The following is a 16,174-nucleotide window of genomic DNA, read 5'->3' as shown; positions in this document are numbered from 1 at the left end:
TATATGTACGTTTGAGCGATGCCCAGCTGTAAAATGTAGATCGTCTCAGCTGGTACAGTACGCCTGGCTGACTGCACTCTGGAACCCTCGGCATCAGTGTGCTGAGAGACCCTTCTCAGGAGAGGCACTCTCTCTGTTGCCACTGTGCTGGAGGAAGAACACACACACACACACACACACACACACACACACACACACACACACACACACACACACACACACACACACACACACACACACACACACACACACACACACACACACAGTCCATATCATGGATTAGCTGCACTTAAGGAAGCCAAGCCCCTCTGTGTTGTCAGCCTCTCACAGCGGGCTGGTCTTCTCTGTGGCTCGGTAGGGGCTCTCGTTGTAAGCAGACGTGTATGTGTGTTTGTCATGCTCATCCAGAGGAGGCAAGGAGACCCCAGGCATCCCCCTCTACTCTCAGGCAGACATCCGCCACATGAAAGGAGTGAATCAGTAGCAGCAAGCTATAATGATACAGGGGATGCAGCTGACATGCAGTGCGTTCTGGGGAGAGAGAGAGTTCATTTATAGTACTACTAACTTCACCAACTGTACTGATGATTGTGTATATCTGTAACACTTCCTGTCTTAGCCTTAAAAGGTTTTTCAAAAGCTATAGGGCTGCGGACAGAAATATAGTATGCTTCAGACATATTGCTATTATTACTCGATACAAATGGAAAACCATCCATCTACTCTTCAGAGGACGTCTAATGGCAGGCTGGGGGATATTTATAAAATTCACTCTTCTGGATCATGACTCTGCGTTTGTTCAACATTTTGAGTCAAGACTAAGGAAGGCCCACAAACCATATCATGGGTATTGTACACATATCCTTTTCTCCCAAGGGATATAAATACCAAGCCAGTTATTAAAGAAAGGGTTTTACTCTAAAGTGTTTCATTTCTATTGTGCTGCTCTTTGGCCGTATGTGTAAAGATGATCCACTATCCGATCAGTCTAGGAAGTGCGAATGAGACCAAGGATACCAGAGATATTCACAGAAAATGTATTAATACATTAATTGGTTATTTAGAGGGGAAAAAGACTCATATAACTTTCATTAACAAGTACAAATTACACAGTTGCAGAACTGTGTTGTCATCTTGACCTTTCTGAATGTGTTGTAATTTCTACCTATCAATAAAGTCTAGCAAAGCAATAAGGTATTACAAGGCCTTTTTCATTGTACTGAATGTTTTAGTACTTTAGAGGACACTGTAGAATGCATCGACCTCTAGAAGGACATGCAAAGTCCTGTGTCACTGTGCTTTGACTTTACCTCTAATATCCCAGAGGAGAGGAGAGAGAGACTCTCCAGGAGGGATCACAGAGCCTCCTACTTCTGCTTGATGAAACCCTAGGGGCAGTCACCATAGCAACAATATAAGACTAAGCACAACACTGTCCAATGGCAGAGGCATTTCAGGTTTGGATGTAACAACAATAGTGTTATTAAACACACTGGCTGTACAGTATATAATCATGTTACTAAAACCGTTATAATTTAACAGTCATAATTTAATCTGGTGTGAAACACCTGATTCAGTTACTCAAGGTGTGAAAGATCAATTGGTTATTTAGTGAATCAGGTATGATGGCACTAAATTGGGACAAAAACCTGCAGTACTGCAGAAACAACCCCACAGAGAATAACTATTCACATCCAAATAATCCCAAGGGGTCAAGGGTTGGGGGCTAAGAGGTAAGGGATAGCCAGTTGTTTCTGGCCCAGGCCCCAGCAACACACATTTAAGTTCACTCATGGCACACAGGGAATCCCCTGTACAAATGTAGGATCTTAATTTGATCACTCTTTTGTTGCTGAGAAATCTTTCTGCACAGCAGGAAATGCAGAGGAGCTTTGTGATTTACATAAATTCACTGAAAACCCGCACTAACGCACAGGCTTACCATATATTAACAGTATTCCACTTTTCAAGGAGCCTCACTTTGACCAGCTAATAGACCTAACCATCGATCAAGCAACAGTATGGACTAAATGTTCAAATCCAGGATTATTTTGCTGAGACAATACGGGTCAAATTAAGATCCTACATCTTATCAGTAGCACTGAATCAACCCTGCTTCTCACTGACTGGAGGAAGCAGACAGTCTGAAGGGCCTGAGTCATGCAGTGCAGCAGAGCCAAACTAAACTCACATGAGCTCATAGATAATGGTTCCCTGCAACAAAAGGTTAGTATACTGGTTGATGTCTTAATTTGTTTACTGTTTGCGTGGTTGTCAGAAATGCTAATGTTTTGGATTTGGCCTTTCAGTCAAATGTCACATTGGAATGGACTGTAACCTTTGATCTTTCCAACTTCTGCTGGATAAAATACATTATTTGTTAATACAACCTGTCCGTACTGGGAGCGTGTTGGTCTATAGTGGTGTATGTGTGCCCCTCGGTCTATCTGAGGTGAACTAGTCAGGCCGCGAGGGAGGCTGCTGCTGCAGTGATATGAATGCCCTTGTGCTTCTTTCTCCTGGTGTCCTGGCTCTGCTCCAGCGTCTGCTCCGTGCTCTCTCTCTTCATGCTGTCCGCACTGCTGTGGCTATACGTGGTCCAGGCTGCAGTATGACTGGCTCGCTCTGGATCTCCCCCTCCTGTCCTCGCACCCTACACCAAATCAAAGTTTATTGGTCACGTACACACATTTGCAGATATTATCACAGGTGCAGCAGAGTGCTTGTGTTTCTAGCTCCAACATTGCAGTAATACCTAGCAACACAAAACAATGCACACATAATGCACCCCCCCCCCCCCCCCCCCACAAAAAAAAAGAAATTAAGAAATATCAAAAAGAGCAATGTCAGAGGCCAGAATATAAATATTTCTAGATTAGTGTGTATAGAAAGTATGGACAGTCTATGAATAGAAAAGGTGCATACCACACAGGGACACCACACAGGGACACCACACAAGGACACAGAGAAGGACAGACCAGAGGGTATTTCTAAAATGTCTGACTATTACAGTACTTAACCTTGGGTCTTTTTGAGGAGTCTGTTCACCTAGGATGTCTACATTACCAGCGCCGCATGTCTAGTAGCACTCTACAGTATGCATAGGCTCAGGCTACCTTGCTTTCCTTCAGTATCCTGTATGGTATGTATAGCACATCCCCTAGCTGTACTCCTCATGGGACCACAAGATACTGCCCAGTAAAAGTCTCTCTCTGTCCAACACAATAATGTTGAAATTACTGATATCCCAAGGGGAGGAAGATGAATTCAGTCTCATTGAAAATGTATTGTAAAAACGTTCTGCTTTGGGGTGCACAATCGCTAGCTGTCCTAAGGAAAAGGATGTTGATCTTATCTGTTGAGGGTATACCGGAAGGTCATTTCAGTCCCAGTCCATCAGACAAATGAAGATTTATAAGATGGACGGACACTAATGAGGGTATTGTAACTCTAATGAGGGTATTGTAACACTAATGAGGGTATTGTAACTCTAATGAGAGTATTGTAACACTAATGAGGGTAGTGTAACACTAATGAGGGTATTGTAACACTAATGAGGGTAGTGTACGTCTAAAGAGGGCATTGTATCTCTAATGAGGGTATTGTAACAAAATATTAGCATATTGTAACTCTAATGAGGGTATTGTAACACTAATGAGGGTATTGTAACTATAATGAGGGTATTGTAACTCTAATGAGGGTATTGTAACTCTAATGTAGTTATCGTTCACAGGAGGAAATTACATAATCTTATCCAACAGCAAGAAAATGCATTTTCATGCAACATTTAACAAATGCAGGGAAGTGCATAATATATAGATATAATCTGCCCCTCTCCACTGGTGTCACGACTTCCGCCGAGGTTGGTCCCTCTCCTTGTTCGGGCGGCGTTCGGCGGTCGACGTCACCGGTCTTCTAGTCATTGCTGATCCATCTTTCATTTTCCATTGGTTTTGTCTTTATTTTCTACACCTGGTTTTCATTGTCCAATTACATGTTCATGTATTTGTTTGTTGTGCGTGATTATTTCTATGTTCAGTTCGGTCATGATGGCTGGTTTTTCGACGGGTGCTGTGTTCACCCGTGCGTTATATTTACCGTTGGTTATTGGTCAAGTGTATTTGTTGACCTTGTGCCTTTATTTTTGAGTAAAGTACGTGGCTCACTCATTTTGCTCTCCTGCGCCTGACTTCATGCACCAGCTACACTCACCTTCTGACAACTGGGTCCTTACTGAATGCTCTACCTGATCTTGGCTGAAAAGCTATTTATGTCATAGAAGTTGATATTTCTTTGAATGAAGGTGTCCTTGAATCTCTCTTTGAATCATCATTGTCCTTGTATCATTGTAAATGTAAGCATTTTAAAGTATGTATTTAGTACTTCATTAACCAGTTACTGTGATTCTCACTTTGAATTATGGACAGTAATGTTCGTTGATTATTTATACAGGCCAAAATGGTGATATGACATGTGTGTGTGTAAGCATGTATAGCGTGTGTTGTGTAAGTGTGTTTAAGCGTGTATAGATTGTGTGTGTGTGCTGTTAAGCTGCTCAGAGTGGGCAGTGATGAGGCGCCGTCTTATAACAAGAGGCTATCAAGCGTGCGATGGTGCATTGCAGTGTCAATAGTCCTCTGCCTGGAACACACAGCTCCCTGCTCTCTGCTACCCTCCACACAAATAGACAGCCCTCCAGAGAATTGCAACGCTACTCATGGTGAGAGAGACAAACTTGTACTGCATTTTCAATAAGTCTAATTATGCTAACACAAGCTGTATGTAAATGACAGGGAACAGATGCATCAAGAACAAACACGAGTTGATACTGAACCAAAGCCACTAACTGCACCGTATACCGTACTGCCGTACCACAGCACTATATGTCAATGGAACAAAGGTCTGAAAAATGGGTTGAGCTACCAGACATTATCTAAGAAAAGGAGCCCATAAGATACAAAGCCTTAGTTTCACCACTCATCAAGGTGCTTTTCTCAGCTCTCCTTCATATGGCCTGGTGGTATTGACTGATCAGGAGAAGTGGACGGGTGTGGAGTGACACACAATCCATACCCCTCAGATGCCATTCATTGTCGTCCCCCCTTAGCCTTCTCCCCCACCACCACCTGATTGAAACGCACACCAAACTCATTTTGCCTGGGGGTTGCATTAGGTCTTCAACGTGGCCCAGAGGGCCGCATTGAAAAGGTGCTATATTTCCTTGCTGTCAAAATTAGCAAAAAATAGTCCTCTACCCATTATGCTCCCTGCGGGTTGGACACAGTCAAGAAACCAGGCAGGTCACCCATGATACAATTCAGTGTTCGATGTCCATCCATGTCTGAGGGCGTGAGCACTGTTACCTTCAAGTAGGTTTCAGTGTTGCTAGGGCATTGTGGATGGAGCTGTCGGATGGGACTGAGCATCTGCATCTGGTTCAAAAGCTTGCATGTTCAATTCCAGTGACAGAAAATTGTTTTGATATTTTTGTTTTAAGCCTATCCCAAACATTTACCCTTATCTTAACCATTCGGAGTTAATGCTTAACCTTAAGAATTTGGTGTTAATGCCTAAACTTAATCCTAGCCTTAAAAATGCTGAGTTAATGCCTAAACTTAACAAGAAACTGTCACGCCCTGATCTGTTTCACCTGTCCTTGTGCTTGTCTCCACCCCCCTCCAGGTGCTGCTCATCTTCCCAATTATTCCCCTGTGTATTTATACCTGTGTTCTCTGTATGTTTGTTGCCAGTTCGTCTTGTTCATTCAAACTTACCAGCGTTTTTCCTGTCAGCTCCTATCGTTTCCCAGCCTCTCTTTGCTAGCCCTCCCGGTTTGACCTTTGCCTGTCCTGACCCTGTACCCGCCCGCCTGACCTCTCTGCATGACCCTGAGCCTGCCTGCCGTCCTGTACCTTTGCTCCACCTCTGGATTATTGAACCCTGCCTGTTCCTGACCCTGAGTCCGCCAGCCGTCCTGTACCTTTGCCTTACCCTGGATATTCGACCCCTGCCTGCCTTGACCTGTCTTTGCCTGCCCCTGTTGCTACAATAAACAGTGTTGCTTCGACAGTCTGCATCTGGGTCTTACCTTGATTCCTGATAGAAACGATATGAATGTAGGTGCATTACTATTTCTACATAGTTTCAACTTAGTTTTTGTCATTTTAAAGTATATTGAGATCGTCCCCACCCCCAAAAAAAATAAAAAAAATAAATGCATATATAATTATTATTATTGTTTTATTTTTTACTCAAACCACCGCGGGCCAGATTGGACCCCCTCGGCCCATATGTTTGACACCCCTGACTTAGAGCACTAGGGCCTTCACATTTTATTTAAGTACCCACTGGGCACAGAAGTCAATTCAACGTCTAGTCCATGTTGGTTGAAAGTAATTTCATTGAAATTACGTGGAAACAATGTTGATTCAATCAGTGTGTGCCCAGTGGGTAGACAGCTAATGCAACATGAACTGAGCTTCATGAGACTAGATTAACAGGCTTTGTAACGGGCCCCTAGCTCATAAATAATGTCTGTGCTGTCAGGGGGAACCTGGGAAAGCCATTAAGGGACCGTGGGAAAGGTGTGCGCATGTGTGGCAGACGGTACAGGGCTGCAGGGGCAGCCTTGACAGTCCCCCTCCTACTATAGGGGCTGCTGCCAGTAGTAACCTTGATGAAGCCAAGTCTCACACAAATCACCAGCTTGCTCCTTCCCCTATCCCTCCACCTCCTCCTCTTGCAGGGGATTCCCTCCCAACCTTTGACACAGCAGGTCGTTCAGGTCATTGCTGCTCTCCTTGCACTTTCTCTCATTGCTCCTTTTGGCCAGAATGGCATTGACTATTGATCCCCCTCCCCCTGTCTACATCATTAATTGTTTAGCAAAATATGAACAAACATAATTCTATTGTATTTTGGTATGGCTCTTGACTTAACTCTCAAAGTCACACAATAATAATGCTCAATGCCACCTACAAACGACTTATACCACTTACAGAAGTTTACAATGTTTCAAGTCATGTAGGCAGTTTTCATTCACTTTTCACTTGACATCATGTAAAGTGTATTTGTGAGCTGTGAAAGCAGACTATAACTTTCTATGAGTCATCATCCAAATGGGGCAGTACCAGAGTCAGAGAGTTTACCAGGCTGTGAAATTGAACAAACCAAAGACAAACTCTCTGCACCCTCTCAAGAAAACAAAAGACAAACTCTCTGCACTCTCTCAAAGACAACTAAAGACAAATTCTCTGCACTCTCTGAAAGAAAATTGAAGACAAACTCTCTGCACTCTCTCAAGAAAACAAAAGACAAACTCTCTGCACTCTCTCAAGAAAACAAAAGACAAACTCTCTGCACTCTCTCAAAGAAAACTAAATGTAACCGATGTGAAATGGCTAGCTAGTTAGCGGTGGTGCGCGCTAATAGCGTTTCAATCGGTGACTTCACTCGCTCTGAGACCTGAAGTAGTTGTTCCCCTTGCTCTGCAAGGGCCGTGGCTTTTGTGGAGAGATGGGTAACGATTCTTCGTGGGTGTCAGTTGTTCATGTGTGCAGAGGGTCCCTGGTTCAAGCCCAGGTAGGGGCGAGGAAAGGGACGGAAGCTAAACTGTTACATAAAGACAAACTCTGGACTCTCAAAGAAAACAAAAGACAAACTCTCTGCACTCTCTCAAAGAAAACTAAATGTAACCGATGTGAAATGGCTAGCTAGTTAGCGGTGGTGCGCGCTAATAGCGTTTCAATCGGTGACTTCACTCGCTCTGAGACCTGAAGTAGTTGTTCCCCTTGCTCTGCAAGGGCCGTGGCTTTTGTGGAGAGATGGGTAACGATTCTTCGTGGGTGTCAGTTGTTCATGTGTGCAGAGGGTCCCTGGTTCAAGCCCAGGTAGGGGCGAGGAAAGGGACGGAAGCTAAACTGTTACATAAAGACAAACTCTGAACTCTCAAAGAAAACTAAAGACAAATTCTCTGCACTCTTTCTAAAGGAAATCTAAAGACATGTAGAGTGACAAAACCATTTCCAAACATCTGCCATGTAACTCATAATTTCATAAGAAATCGTATTAAAGGTATCTAGAAGTCCCTGATTAAATCCTTGCACAGTGAGTCAAAGTATAGTGTCCTGTTAGTGGGAGTCCTTCACAGTGGCTGGGTCTGTGAGTGATGCAATGTTGTGACTGGTGAGACGAGGGGTGTCTGTGTTGTTTTCTGCCTGTTTAAGCTTTGGCCATACATGATAACTGCCTTCTGATGACTGGAGAATCACCCCAGATGAGAATGTTTTTTTATTTTTTATTATTTCATTGAATCGATATGATGTAGCTCATATTACATGTACAGTAGCAGTTTTTCCTTAAATTAGTAAAACTGTATGTCTTTTAAAATGTAAGAAATATATTTTGGATGCCCCTATTGATGACAATATGAGGATGCAGAACCGAACAAAACTCTAAGTTGCTGTGTCATTGGCATTTACAAATCGTCCAACAATTATGAAACCACTCCCCTAGTTATCTCCCTCATGTCTGGAAAGTGTCACAGTTTCATATGACATAATAATTTTTGGGGATCACTTTAATAACCGAAGCACTTTGAAGTTATGCATGACATTATGGCATTAGGCCTATGTCAGATAGCAAAATAGCACCCTACAGTGTTACTGCATAATTAAAGTTGTAAGCTACACATTTACATAGTTACATAGTTAACACTGTTAACTGGGTCGTGCATAGTGATTGATAGCTTACATTTCACATGAATATACAATTATTAGCTATTAATAAAGGCCAAGACTGGGCGGCAGGTAGCCTAGTGGTTAGAGCGTTGCGCCAGTAACTGAAAGGTTAGGTTGCTGGATCAAATCCCCGAGCTGATAAGGTAAAAATCTGTCGTTCTGCCCCTAAACAAGACAGTTAACGCACTGTTCCCCGGTAGGCCATCATTGTAAATAAGAATTTGTTCTTAACTGACTTGCCTAGTTAAATAAAAAGATGCGTTCACTTTAAATATCCTACGCTGCAGATAAGGTGAGTAGTGGTAGGCTACACAGCGCGGGTGGAGAGAGCGCGTTTTCTCGCCCATTCTCCATCCCCTGTCTCTTTGTATGCATAGCAGTGCCCGACTGCAGGTTTGACTAAGCTTTGTAGATACGGCTACACCAGGCTAATGGCTGTGCTGATCATTAGAAGGACTGAGACCTAGGGTAATTAAAGCATGCCTTACACCCAACTAAGCAGAGAACAGAGAAAGTGATGCAGATGCCAATGATTCTCCATCTGACACTGAGGAATTGCATAATCTGTCTCTCAGTCCAGGGTGATTCTTCATGCATGTCATTTCAAGTCAATGTCGGAATATTCTGTTCTCTTTACAATGTATAAGGAGGCTGCATGGCTTGAATCCTCTCTATTCACTAAACTGCAGACAACCACAGGCATATCCCCTTGCATGAGCATTTCTGTCAGCATTCTGCGTTTTACAAACTGTTGTATTCTATATACTGTAATAAATTATGGAGAAAATAATGTGATTTTTTTATTGAGCATTTGTCAATTAGACTTTTAATTTATTTGCCAGGATTACTTTTTAATACGACTCATGTAGTTGACTAGGGTTATTGTGACGAGCCATGATTGCAGCATATCATTTTTTTCCTGCCTGGTAACTTAAACGTTATCCATCAGCACAATGTTAACCCGTTAGTCTAACCCACTACCCATCTCTGTGTTCGTCTGCATCTTGTGGGCCTACTAATTTACTTTTTTTTTGTAATATCACACGTTGTAATACGCCTCCCCGCCACCTCCCCTGCTTGCTTTTATTTTTGCAGATGTTGCCACTGAGCACCGTATGAGGACAGTTACCTTTGCGGCTGTCTGGTGCGGGCAACGTCACTGCGGCTAAGGACACTGGATGCATAGAATTCTGCCGCTCTTAGCACCTTTGGCTATTACCAGAAGTACCATTCCTCCAGGTCGGAACCCTATCCCCTCCTTTTTTTGTGTCAATCGCCATCCTACGACAACCTGAGCGAGGAACGAAGACGGGGAGGGGGAGGCGAGGACACACCCGCATTCTGTACCTCTCCAACGCCGGTGCGCGCGAGTGGTGATGCTGCAGACAACATGATGATCGTATTAACGGTCCCGAATAGGAAATAGATTCGTTTCTTCTTCTCAGGATCTAAATCACCGGAGGGATTAGAACCGGAGGGATTGTTGGCCACTGGCTATTTACTCCCTGATACCAAGTGACCAATGGGAACAGCAACTAACACCCCGTTTTCAACAAGGTGAATGCTGGTATGTAGCCTATGATGTTGAAAACGTCTGCTATAACCTACACGACTTTCATTCTGAAAAGTCTACTCGACCTCTGCAGTGAAGGGGAGAAAGTAGATGACCATTGAACAAAATAGCCCGTATTATTATTAACTTCTGAGTATTTATCAACTGAATAGCGCTTAACAAAACTATGCCTCTTTGATGGAAGATGCAAGAGATGGTGTAGAGGGCAGACAGAATACTTTTCTCTTGAAACGTTTTTCCTACTGCCGGTTAATAATTTATGGATGTTTTTGAATATTTCAGAGATAGTCACCATATGAAGCCAGTCTAAAATGCTCCAACAAAACTACCTTAAAGTGAATGATGAAAAAGTGACATCGAGGGCTTCTTGGAACAGAAAAAAAGTGCATACTTTTTTCACTATTCAGTTATTGGTTTTATATTATAAGCTAGAGAAGGGGCAGTATATATTTGGTTCCTATATCGCAAAGGTACGTTCATGCATGATTTCACTGCAGAAGGTGAATGGATATTATCCATTGCAGCAGAATATAAGGAGCTCATGCCCCGATTCATAAACTATATCTATGCTAGTTGGAAACTAGTTGGATCATTGAGCTCTGGGCATACACTACGTTTCTCCACATTTATAGTAGTTCATGTATGTTTTAGAAAGCTGAGTACTTTGGTTGTAGCCTACAGAAGTACATTTTTGTAACTTTTATGCCATTGTTCCATTACAGTATAATATATGGCTTGAGAGGACAGACAGACAGAATAACACAAATGCTATCAAATGAATTGCTTATGTTATATTATTTAAATTCTCTCTGGTCTCTGTCCCTTCCAGACAGATCCATCCATGAGGTGAGCCAACCAGTCTTTACGGCATTGAACCCCCTCCCTCTCCTCCATCCCCCTCCCTACAGTTTCCAGGCTGCAGGGCCCAGCCCCACTGAAAAGTGCAGGCGCCTGCTCCCCCCGCAGAATGACTGTAGCCACTGGTGACCCCTCTGATGAGGCGGCAGCGCACCCGGGGAACCCGGCTGAGTACGACCCTGACGCTGACCATGAGTGCTGCGAGAGAGTGGTCATCAACATCTCTGGGCTACGTTTTGAGACACAGCTCAAAACTCTCTCCCAGTTCCCCGATACTCTGCTGGGGGACCCCAAAAAGAGGATGCGCTACTTCGACCCACTGAGGAACGAGTATTTCTTCGACCGCAGCCGAACCAGCTTTGATGCCATTCTCTATTTTTACCAGTCAGGAGGGAGGCTACGGCGGCCTGCCAATGTGACCCTTGATATTTTCTCAGAGGAGATACGTTTCTATGAGTTGGGGGATGAAGCCATTGAGCTGTTCAGAGAGGATGAGGGTTTCGTCAAGGAGGAAGAGAGGCCGCTTCCTGACAATGAGTTTCAGAGACAAGTGTGGCTGCTGTTTGAGTACCCAGAGAGCTCAGGACCCGCTAGGATTATCGCTATCATCTCCGTCATGGTCATCCTTATCTCTATCGTAAGCTTCTGTCTGGAAACCCTGCCCATCTTCCGCAACGACGATGACGAACCGCACAGTGTCTTTGACACCAACACCAACACCACAATCTACTTCACGTCCACCTACTTCACCGACCCATTCTTCATCCTGGAGACGCTCTGCATCATCTGGTTCTCATTTGAGTTCCTGGTGCGCCTCTTTGCCTGCCCCAGCAAATCAGGCTTCTTTGGTAACGTCATGAACATCATTGACGTTGTTGCCATTATCCCCTACTTCATCACCCTGGCCACAGAGCTGGCTGAGAAACCAGAGGATGGCCAGGCCGGTCAGCAAGCCATGTCCCTGGCTATACTCAGGGTCATCCGTCTAGTGCGAGTCTTCCGAATCTTCAAGCTGTCGCGACACTCCAAGGGACTTCAGATCCTGGGCCAGACCCTGAAGGCTAGTATGAGGGAGCTGGGTCTGCTGATCTTCTTCCTCTTTATTGGAGTCATACTGTTCTCCAGTGCCGTCTACTTTGCGGAAGCTGATGAGCCCGAGTCACAGTTTGAAAGCATCCCTGACGCCTTCTGGTGGGCTGTTGTCTCCATGACGACAGTAGGTTATGGTGACATGGTCCCGACCACCATTGGTGGCAAGATTGTGGGCTCCCTCTGCGCCATTGCAGGTGTGCTGACAATTGCCTTGCCCGTGCCTGTCATCGTTTCCAACTTCAACTACTTCTACCACCGTGAGACGGAGGGCGAGGAGCAGGCTCAGTGCCTAGGCCCAGTCGCCAAAGAGGATTCGAATGAAGAGCTGAAGAAGAGCCGGAGCGGCTCCACCATCAGTAAATCAGACTACATGGAGATCCAGGAAGGGGTGAACAACAGTATTGAGGACCTCCCAGAAGAGAATCTCAAGACTCAGGCCAACTGCACTACGCTGGCCAACACAAACTATGTCAACATCACCAAAATGCTCACAGATGTGTAGCCAGCTGGCATTGTCCTCTCAGTGAGGTTGAGAGGTCAAAGGATGGGGCAGGTGTGTAGCCTCCCATTTCACATGTGCTGCTGGAATCTCAAGGCAATAGATTCAGGACGTATAACTGTACTCATCATTTCTTTATTATGAAAAACACCAGAAACTATGTGCTCAATCCTCCCCTAACTCCCACTACTAACTCCCACTGTTAGCGCCTCACACCTTGCCCTCAAACTGACCTTCTGTCAGACTTAAAATCTTATAATCAAAATTCTGCGTGTTGATGTCTGCATGGAGTTGGCTTTGTCAGTGTGACTATTCCAATAGTTAAATTACCTGCTCACAACGGTAGTACAAAAAAGAGGAGAAATGTAGCTAAAAAGGTGATTTATCGCTTCCAGAATAACCCCACCACCAATCCTGCTTCAGCCCCCCTGCGCCTGCCGCTACCCTGGTCTCCCTCCATCGTCAAAGGTACACTTTGCTTCCTGTTTGCGTGCTACAAAATGCTGCTTCCTGGAGCAAACTAAACAAACCCGTCCTGTGGTGAACTACTTGGAGATTACAGAACGTGTGAACATAAGGCGGGCATGCTCCGTTTCTGCCCACTGGGCATAGAAATCAGTTCAAAGTCTATTTTTGATTTACATTTCGTTGAGTTGTCAGCTAACGTGAATTCAACTTGAAATCAACAAAACATGTCACCATGTCATTGGATTTAGGTTCAAATTTGGGTGAAAAAAATATGAAATTCCATTACATTGAAGACGTCATTACATTGAATATTTGGGTTGAAGTGATGTGGAAACAACGTTGATTCAACCTGTTTTTGCCCAGGGGCTGAGGCCTGTCACGGCCTGAGCCCGAGACACACGACGAGTGTGGTACTGTAGTAGTAATTCACAATATTTAAGGGATGTAGGACATCCATCAGCTCCATAAGCTTATGATGGTTTCACATCTTTTCTTCAGGAACATCAGTATCTGATGAATGACTGACAAAAGGCCTTGACTTTTCACTGCTCTAGTCTTACATCGTTTATGTGTTTACTGTACATGGCAATGCAAGCTTCCCTCCTCCACTCACCTGAACCTGTCTTACTGCAGCTCTGAGGACAAAGTGAATGTCTCTTCCTCTTTCATTTGTACTTCTTTACCACTTAACTCATATAGATAGGTAAGTAGTTGTGACTGTAACCGTTACTGTAGCTAGATAGGTACTGTAGGTAGTAACTGTAGCCAGTTGATTGTTGCATGGAGTTCTTATCTGAATGAGTATTCTCACTCACACAACTAGCATTGCTCCAAAGACACTGTTTATTGTCTTGCCCTCTATAACCTTCTATCATACATATGAAGGGATGTCGAGAGGTTATTATCTAACATATGTAGGTTACAATGGTGTCTGAAAGGATACCATGCCCCAAACCAGCCCTATAGCTTGGAGGATATTGTATTCCTGACATTTGACCTAAATGTAACATTCCCTGTAGAGTTCATTGTCATAGTCTTGTTGCTACACCGCTGAGCTGAAAACATAGAGAGGTGTTTACATACCACCGACATTGCAGCTGTGCTGTAATTTGAGGTAAAATGCATTAGTTAATTAATTACAGCACCCATACAGTGTAGTTGCAGCATTAATCTCAGTTACAGACAGACTCGACTCACGGCTGCCTTGTTCAACTGGGTCCATTGTGTCTTCATGATGAACCATTGGGACGACTAAAGGGACATGTATAAAAGTATGTTTCCTCCCTAAACTGCCTTTAAAACAAGTAGGCTTACTGAATGCTGCTTTCCTAGTGTTGCATGACCTCAATACATTCCTAGAAGCATGAATTGAAGATCAAAGATGCCTATGAAAACTATTTAATACGATACCTATATTTATCTCAATATCTACTTACATACTTTAATCTGTGATAACAAAGCAATCTGGGACGTATAAGAAGGGGAATTTACATTCAGCTGACGATTTAGAGATGAGGATGACCATGATGGAGATGATAGCGTTAATCCGATAATCCTTGATGATATGCAGATCGTTGCTATGTTTGTTTTATGATATGAACAATGACACTTGTTTATTTTCAGCACTGATGGTGTAGCCCCATTTCAGGGACTGTCTGTTGGACAGAGTGCCAAAGACATGCATGCCTAATACACTAGCGAGTTCACAGGAGAAGTGGAGGTACAGTAATATATCTATGGTAGTTGCATCCCTCAATAAGAAAATATGAGCATTATCTAAATATTATCATGCTCGAAGGAGAGATGGTTTATATTGCCAACGGCTGAAGTATGTAGCCGTGTAGCAACTCTGAACTACAGAGGTCTAGGTCTCTCACGACATTGCTGAGTCTCCTGTCTTTCTACATCTTTTCATAGTGAACTTCAGGACACAGGAGAGTACTAGCAAAGCTGAGGATGTTTAGCCAGCGCTAACAAAATGGTGAAATGGATTGCGTCTAATTTACCTTTTGGTCAATATTGGTTGGCATAGCCACAAGGATGTTAGCTTTGACTCAAATGTGTCTGGTCTGTCTTCTCATTGACGTTTTAGGCCTAAATGTCTGCCACCATTGCTGCAGTGTTTATTCACGCTATATGGACAGAGGTGAGGTTCTTAGCTCCCGGTCCCTCCCTCTGTCCTCACCATGTTCCTTTCCTCTCTTGTGTCTTCAATTGGCAGTACCTTGTTTAACTGCAATCGCTACTTATTTTGTAGCTACTTATTTTGGAGAGATGAAATGTGTTGAAAAATAATCTGGGTCTGGAACCCTGCTTATTGATGCTTCCGTTTGCATTACTATAATATGATGTTATTATGTTCACCCTTATTCTAGCAGTAACACTTCTCATCTAATACCAATGCACCACGCTGTCCAAAACACATATCATATACATCAACAGTGCATGATGTGGATAGGTACACCATTATGTGGTGTGTGTGTGTGTGTGTGTGTGTGTGTGTGTGTGTGTGTGTGTGTGTGTGTGTGTGTGTGTGTGTGTGTGTGTGTGTGTGTGTGTGCGTGTGCGTGTGTGCATATGTGTGCATATGTGTGCATATGTGTGCATATGTGTGTAAGTGTGTACGTAGAGCCCACCTCTGAATGTCAGAATCTTAGCTTGGTTGTACAGCTGCATTAAAGTGACAGCCATTCATGCATGTGTGCATAGTAAGACAAAACTGCTCACAGTATGACCAAAACAAGTCATAGTCTATGCATGCAAATGCTTTGTATTTTTTTAAATAATTTTTCTATTTGCTTTTTACAATGGACAGATCTTCCCAAAACACATCATGAGATAGCATGCTTACCTATTTTGTTTGAATTGTGATTCAACACACACTCAAATTTAGCAACATATCAAAATAGAAACATTGTAGTTGAGTATCAACAGTTTGTTTACTAG

General features: G+C 43.5%; 1 protein-coding gene across 1 annotated transcript; it reads left to right on the top strand.

Annotated features, from left to right (window-relative positions):
* Window positions 1-11,278: 11,278 nt before the first annotated feature.
* Window positions 11,279-12,763, top strand: LOC120024316 (potassium voltage-gated channel subfamily A member 2-like). Its single transcript, XM_038968538.1, has one exon. The coding sequence runs from the start codon at window positions 11,279-11,281 to the stop codon at window positions 12,761-12,763; it is 1,485 nt and encodes a 494-aa protein (XP_038824466.1).
* The last annotated feature ends 3,411 nt before the right edge of the window (window positions 12,764-16,174 follow it).

The sequence above is a fragment of the Salvelinus namaycush genome, chromosome 2 (genome assembly GCF_016432855.1).
Source record: "Salvelinus namaycush isolate Seneca chromosome 2, SaNama_1.0, whole genome shotgun sequence".
NCBI classification, from domain to species: Eukaryota; Metazoa; Chordata; class Actinopteri; order Salmoniformes; family Salmonidae; genus Salvelinus; species Salvelinus namaycush.
This window is presented reverse-complemented; position numbering and strand designations above follow the sequence as displayed.

Excerpts from the sequence above, each read along its gene's own strand:
- LOC120024316 (XM_038968538.1), top strand. The coding sequence starts at position 11,279 with ATGACTGTAGCCACTGGTGACCCCTCTGATGAGGCGGCAGCGCACCCG.